This window comes from Argentina anserina, chromosome 7 (assembly GCF_933775445.1).
Source record: "Argentina anserina chromosome 7, drPotAnse1.1, whole genome shotgun sequence".
In the NCBI taxonomy this organism is placed as follows: domain Eukaryota; kingdom Viridiplantae; phylum Streptophyta; class Magnoliopsida; order Rosales; family Rosaceae; genus Argentina; species Argentina anserina.
Window position 1 is genome coordinate 6,998,807 of NC_065878.1, and position 7,785 is coordinate 7,006,591.

General features: G+C 34.0%; 1 protein-coding gene across 1 annotated transcript; it reads left to right on the forward strand.

The window, feature by feature from the left end:
* Positions 1-4,172: 4,172 nt before the first annotated feature.
* LOC126802083 (uncharacterized) lies at positions 4,173-6,731 on the forward strand. Its single transcript, XM_050529624.1, has 2 exons — positions 4,173-4,532; positions 6,449-6,731. The coding sequence occupies exons 1-2, from the start codon at positions 4,257-4,259 to the stop codon at positions 6,569-6,571; spliced, it is 399 nt and encodes a 132-aa protein (XP_050385581.1). The 5' UTR covers positions 4,173-4,256; the 3' UTR covers positions 6,572-6,731.
* Positions 6,732-7,785: the final 1,054 nt, after the last annotated feature.

A 7,785-nucleotide genomic window follows, 5' to 3' on the forward strand; every position in this document is an offset into this window, starting at 1 on the left:
TAAAGTAGGATTCCCCGTTGAACTAAGAAACCTAGTTGACTTAGAGTCTTCATTATTCGACGTTTCTGTAACATTTGTGATATGTAAGAATCCTATTTGCATTGGGAGTCCTTTTTGGGTTAGGAAACGTACCAATTGAGAAAGTCCTACTTGAACCAAAACTCTAATTCCGTAACTTTACTAATTGAACTTTCATATTCTAGTAACTTACTTGTTCGAGCAAGTTCCCTGTTGATAAATGGAAACTTTCCTAATCTAAATGAGCTTATCTATTTCATACGTGTCTTTTTAAGACAACAATTATCTACATTAGAACAAGTTTATCTTGTCTTTATTCTTTCATTTTCTTTTCAGGTCTTAATGAAGAGATAATGATAAGAGGATAATATGGAGGGATTAATGCAGCTGAATTACCATGAGATAAAAGAGAAGATAAAAGAGGAAATTCGTGCAAAACAAATCAGAATTAAAGGAGGAAGAAGATATGCAATTAAAGTTCAATCCTTATCAGAATCAGAAATCTGCCAGTTATGACGAAAACAATGCACAAAGGTCAGTTATGCCAATTTTCAGAGAAAAGAAAGGAAAAGACTTTGTGTGAAAGAAAAGATCCTTGAGATATTCTTGGGGATATACCTTTGAATTTTCCTCTATATATAGCACATCATTCCCATAGAAAAATGATCACTTCTCCTTTGCAAACAAGAGCCGAAACTCTGCCAAATTCTCTCCATACACACGTACAAAATTCAGCAGCCTTTCCACCACCATCACCACCTATCTATCACCATTCTCACGGCCTTAGCACTGAGCCATAGCCGTGTGACACTCAACCATCTATTGCCGAGCAGTCCTCTTTGCAGCCGAGCCCTCCAAATCCACTCCAAAGTGTGATTCCCGCAACCCTTCACTATAGCTCCATCTGATTTTGTAGTTTTACAACCCTTTGTCTATCAAGGGTGTGAATTTGTGTTTATGATTAGACCTTGGTATTGTATGTTGTTAATAAATTTTCAGATCTTATTTAATAATTAAAAGACAATTTGTAGCCTATTCAAGTGACAATTTAATTGTTTGGATTTCAGTTTCTACGTTCTTCATAGTTCTTTATTTATTTATAGTTAATTTTTAGATTCATGCAAACGAATTTGGTGCATGAATGAAATCCCGGCCATGATTGTTATTTGAGTACTGTTTTCATTAGCCATATCAATATAAATCGAATCATGCACTAAGTAGATTCGGTTTCTGTTGGTACTATGTGGTATAAATAATCTAGAAATTTACATGTATCTCATGGTGAGTGACGCCGCCATGTTAACATGTTTCTGATAAAGACTTTTGTGCTTATATGCTTCTTTGTTTAATTTCTACACTAAGTGTCATTAAACGAATTAGTATAAAGTTTAGGATTTGAAACTGAGTTAGTTCTAAACATTTAAGAAGTCTATAACGATTAGATGACTACTGAGGCTCTAATTAGATCGGAACTAAAAATATGTAATTAATTATGCTAAATGTGTTTCTGAGTTCAAACATGTAATTGTTATGTGCTAGGATTGTTTTGTGTGAAAGTTTTGCTAAGGGAAGTCGATCATGTAAATAGTAGTTTAAGTTTTATTTTAGTAGTTAAGTAATTGAATCTTGACCCCCCCCCCCCTTCGATTCATTCACAAGATGAGTGTTGAGTACCCTTTAATTCCCCGGACTGAACGATCCTTGTTTATCTTGTACTAATATGATCTTTTGCAGGGTTTATTATAGATGTCTTCAGACAGTCTGTCAAATATAAATTTATATCTAAAAAATAATATATAAATAGTAAATTAATAACTAACATTGTAGAAGAACAATATCATAGAAAATGAGCTCGATAAACATTTTACTATGGCCTAGAATAAACAACACAAACACTTCAATAACTAACATGATACAAATAGTGTAGTTAACCACAAATCATGCGCATCACATCTCAGGCAATTTATCATACACTTGGCGATCTCTCCAAACACCCTGACCAAATATATGGAATAAAAAAACATATGTATCTACGTTTTACAATGAGAAGCGCACCCCAAAGCAAAATGACTTTGTGCTCTCTCTCTAGGCTTCATCCTAGTTATTGAAATATACAACACTGAGTTTTCATTCATTTAGTTTCAGTCAGTATCTTGCTCCAAATCAAACTCATCTATAATCTTATATGCCCTTGTTGTCTCACACAAAATTAAAAGCTCAAACAAATCCTCAAATCTCATTCATCATGCTTGAATGAAGCTTCAACTGCATGTTTTCTGGGTTTTCATTCAATTCTAGATTTTGATTTCACTTCATGAATTATTGAGTCATTTGAATATAGAGATTATGAGAGGAATTTATATTAGCTAGAACCGAAAAGAGAGAAGAAAACTAAAAAAAACCCAGCCACCCTCGTGCTTATGCGACGTTCCCAAAACCTTCTTTTCGGGAGTGCACTTCCTCCACTCTTCCGAGCGCTTCCGGGCGCTTCTGATTCCGATTCCAATTCCGATTTCGAAACGGGAATCAGACATCCAGTGGAGCTTCCGTGCATCGGAGGTATGCCATATACTTCCATGCATATAACCCTGTAACATGTAGGAAGAGCATCTATTTTACCGGCGCAAATTCTCAATTTTAATTTGAACCAATAAATTGAAAGCAGAAAGCAAAAGTATGTCACAGTTCCTTTTCTTTTACTTTTTTTATGGACGGACCAACTACTATTTGGTAATCCCTCCACTTCTATTTGAATTCATAGTTGTTAATCTCAAAGGTTCATACCGTCCAATCTCGTTGTTAGATTGATTACATGTTAACTCTCCCAACTTAACGCGATGTCATCAAATTTATGCGTCTAGATTTTATATAAGGTGTGGTTATTCCCACAGTCCATTTTATTCACCCCACATTCTCTTTTCACCTCACGTATATTTTTCTATTTTTAAATTACTTTGTTCACCCAATTATAATACATAAATTACTCATTTTTCAATAATACTTTGTTCACCCAATATAATTCTTTCAATTTTAAGCTTGCTTTGTTGACCATACGTTCTCTTCTTACATTACACAATTTTTTTCAATTCTAAAGTTACTTTGTTTAGATTTTATTTCAAATTTATTTTGACAATCTTTATTAAGAAAAAAGATTGCAATTACGACTACATGTAACTAGATTATATTTACGGATCACGTACTATACTTTTTCCCTTTGTACGTATATCAATAGTATAATTTATTAAGTTGAAAATCAACTAAGAAAACAAATACGATCACATAAAAATCTAAATCTCAATTAAATAACAAGAACACACTCTTCAATTTAACAATATTGCAAAAGTATAACTATTTAATATATAACTATCACAGAAAAGTTTCAATCTTTTCAGTAGTTTCAGTTTAATGTGTTTTGTTAAATATATAAAAATGAATTGTAATTTTTAACAACTTATTATCTATTACAATATTTTTATATTAAGGTATTATAATTTTTCAATAAACTAATAGACTATGAGATGAACAAAGTGGACTGTAAAGTGGGAATAGTCGCACCCTTTACACAATTAGTTAAAATTGCAAAAAATGAAGCCATGATTTGAACCATTTTGCATCAACTAGTTGATAAAAAGGGGGAAAATTGAATTCCGTATACTTTAGTCAATTAATTTGTTTCTTCGATGATATGGAGCTGAGTTGGCAACCCTTGCACCACTACGTCGTCAATCTAACAACCGCGTTAAATGGAGTAAACCTTTGCTATTAACTATTATGAGTTTTTTATACGAAAAAAGATACATTAAATAAAAGAGTTTCTGGTGCATCCACATTGTACAATATCAAATAATAAAACATTAGAAGCCTCATTTGGAACCCTATCTAACCAATTAGTCCCATGGCTATAAGAATGACTAAGGTTTGTTATAAACATCAACAACAAAATTTGCTTCCCTATAAACATGTTTGAAAGAAATTAAATCAAAAGTTGCAACTAGACAATTATGTGACGAGCGCTTAAGCGGAGACTAAATAGATTATTTTATTTTATAGTTTTTATTTTTATTATTTATTTCTATTTTTATTTTTAATAAATCGAGGTACCTCTCTAGAAAACTATATATAACTAAGACAGAACACAGAAAGCGGTCTCTCTTCTACTCTTTATTTTCTCCGCCGTTTGAAACCCAAAACCCAAACCTCCACCAATCTCTCTCTCTCGTCTCTTGCTTCCCGCAACAATGGCCGACAACACTGAAATCGTAACCAGACAAGAAGCCCCTCAAAATCCCATCAACTTGTTCGCTCTCTTCTCCAACTTCAAGCCTCAATTTCCATTCTGGAAGAAGCAGCAGCCGAAACAACAACCAAACCCAGTTCAAGATGAACCTAGTTCCTCTGTTTCTCAGAAACTAGTCACCGTGAGGTTCCCAAAAGCGCAACCTGTCGTTCCCACTGTGGCTTCTGAGGTTGAAGAACCCATGAGCAAGACTTCCAATCCCATTTTAGTCTGGCAGGTATATGGAATTTTAATATTTTTCTTAATACACGCATGGTTTTGTATTAGTGGGTTTTGAATTGGGTGTATTTCATATATGGGTTTGCTGTCATGATGTGTGTGGTTGATTTTCTTGCATCTTCTTGTTTGAACATTTAGATTTTGATATGGGAAGTTGTATCCAAGAAGAACATATCTTTTTGTGAGAAAACATATTAGGGAGGATACTATATATGTTGGTGTAGGTGTTTTTGGACGTGTTATGTTATGGTTATGTTGGCTAAAATATAAACCTTGTGTGGTTTGTTTTTGAACTGATCGAAACAAACCAAAGTTGTATAGGAAGTGGGTCTGGTTAGGATTTTCTTTTTCCGGCATGCTGCGATTGTTTGATTGTCCTTTATCAATTGGTTGCATTGCTTCACTGTGAAAATAATAATTATATAATAGGATTTCTAATTTGTTTTTGTGCAAAAGCTAACATTTCATATTGCTCCTTGTTTGTTCAGAAGGTATGTAATGTAGTTATATGTAGTAATCCTTGACTTCTGGATGGTTTGGTGAGATGATGAGGCTGTAACTTGCATTTAGTAGAGATCTGTATATATATAGTTAGGTGGTCACAAAATAGAAATGGTATGGAATTGTGGAGGAGGGTTGCTTTCACAAGGTTTTAAACTGCAGATAAGAACTGGTGGTCTTTTCATAGGGTAGGTCTGAAAAATTAAAATAAAAATAGCCTACATGTTTGGGTGATTTTTCATGTCATGGCCGTCCAAAAGGGTTACTATTTCAGGCTATATAGCACAGTGGTTTCTATTGAATGTCTTGGTCCGTTAGGATTGGTGGAGGGATTATTCTTCCATAGTTTAGGTTGGGTGCATGAACAATGCGTTGAACTACTTTACAAGAGCATAAATTACATGGGCAAACTACTGAATTTGTTGAATGGCCAGTAGAATTGAGTGATTTTATCAATGCTGAGGTTATTGCACTTTTCTGCTTGTGGACATTATTAATTGACTTATGATGTGTTGTACAAGTGTACAACCCTCCCATTTAACTTTTCAGCATGTCATTGAATGTATTCATTTCAAGTGATGGTTGGTCTGCTGGGTCATAAGGTTGGGCTCCAACCTATAGTTCATACTTGCCTTTCACTAACGTCTGTAAATTAAAGATGGAGAAGGAAAAAAGTGAGAAGAAAGTTGTCAGAGTGAATGGGATATGTAACATGGTTTTGTAGATAGAAATTTTTTCAACTCGAATTAGTTTTATGTATTGGTTTTTCTTTTCTATTTCTCTCAGTCTTACTCTGAAGTCAGGAAATTTTAAAGTTCCTCGAGAATATCTCTTTTTGCTCCCTTGCTTGCTTCATATTTTATAACTGCTTCATGAACTTACCAGAGTTGGCCAACTTCATTGCCATGCGGTTTAAATTTTTATCATTATTTTCAATACATCTTTATATGTTTATATAAATATTATCCCTTCTTTTTATTTTATTATTTGTCAATGTGATCAGAAAATCCCTTCTTCCATTTTTTTTCCAACTGTGTTCTTTTCTCTTAATAGTGTATAGTCATCACATATGAAGTCTAATTTTACCGTACACACATTATGAAGTCTAAAATTACGTTCAGGTAAATGAGTATATATTGGAGGTATGAGTGGGTTGTGAAATCCGTAGCCACACATTTAAAAATTTGGTTTTGTGAATATTTCAACATGACAAGGACAAAATCAGAAATTTTTACTTGCTTGCATTTACTAAGTGATTCTTTGGTGAGGTTTGCTAGATGATTCAGTTCTTTTACATTGTGTGTGGTCTGTGAAATTCTTGGGATAGAGTGGTACATTGGGCTGCGTCTCTCTGAATATCATTCTGATTGAAGTGTAAGTTTTTTAAGGAATTATTTATCTACCCACTTTCAGGTCTACGCTCTTGGAGGGTTTCTGGTTTTGAAGTGGATATGGGGAAAATATCAGGAAAGAAAGGGTCAAAAGGATGACGGAAAAGAATCTTCTGATGATGAACAATCTTCTGTTGATGAATAGGCTTTTCGTATGCAACAGTAAACCTTTCTTGTTACAATGGCATATTCATGATGCAAGTTACTTTCTAGATTCATGATATGGTGGTATTAGTACATCTAAACTCCGTTTGTAAAGAAAGTGGTTTAAGTCTTTTCTAATTTTTACCCACTTCTCTTTTTTTTGCCTCAATATTTTTCTTTTCACCTCTTCCAATTCTTTTATTACAAATAATAGATTGCACAGGGGCTGGCTCAACATCAGAATTTGCATGTCACTTGAAAGTATATAAATACTCCTTGCAACAAATCAAAATTGATCTGTTCATAGTTTCTGCACTAACTGACCTCACAAGAACAAAGTTAACTCGATAGCAATGGCATAAACACATGATTTATGCATTTAAATCGTCAAAAGGAACCAGAAGGTCTGTTCTGGCATGAATTTTCCTTGCATCTGAGAAAAATTCTTTGAATTTGCTTTTCCAGCTTCAGAATCAGTCTTACCAGTTACCATCATGGTTTCTTTCTAGTTTCTACTGGAAGATGTCTGAGTTCATATTTTAGACTTTTAGTAGGACGCGAAGCCTCTTGATAGCAGCTTTAGCTTCAAATCTGGCCTCACCGGACACCATTACAAACTTATAACTGATACAGCAGACTCTGAAACTCGATGTAGATTTGTTTGCATTTGTATCCATCACCTTACAGTTGGGAACCTGTATTACTCTCATGTACATCATACTAGTATTAGTTTTTTGTTGTAGGAGAATTACTCTCCGAAATCTTTCGGTGTATCTTGTCCTAATTAGTATAGGTTAGTCTAGTTAAGGAAGGATATATAATCCCTGAATCTACATGATACTCAATGTAATGCCTATATATAAGGCCTCCTTATCAATGAATAAAAATGATACTTCTCCTTATTCGATGCGTATTATATTCTTTTATAACACGTTATCAGCACGTAGTTCTAATCCTGAGTTCATAGGTCTAAAACCCTAATTTCTGAAGAAAAAAAAATCCTTCTGTAATGAAAGTAATTCGACATAAGATGTCAATTACTTCTGTCATGACAAAAAAAAAATTTGACGGAAGACGAAGAAAAACAAATTATTCTGCTGAAAAATAAAATAAAAATAAACCAGAAATCGGTTTTGTCCCGGGCATCCGAAAATCTTATCTTGGCACCCCAGCCTTCCTCCGACCTGTAGAGGTCGACCCGACGCTGCGTTCCCG

Bases quoted from the DNA above. Each gene is read 5' to 3' on its own strand.
- LOC126802083 (XM_050529624.1), top strand. From the start codon at position 4,257: ATGGCCGACAACACTGAAATCGTAACCAGACAAGAAGCCCCTCAAAAT. The intron at 4,533-6,448 runs GTATATGGAATT...ACCCACTTTCAG, and splicing joins ATCCCATTTTAGTCTGGCAG to GTCTACGCTCTTGGAGGGTT.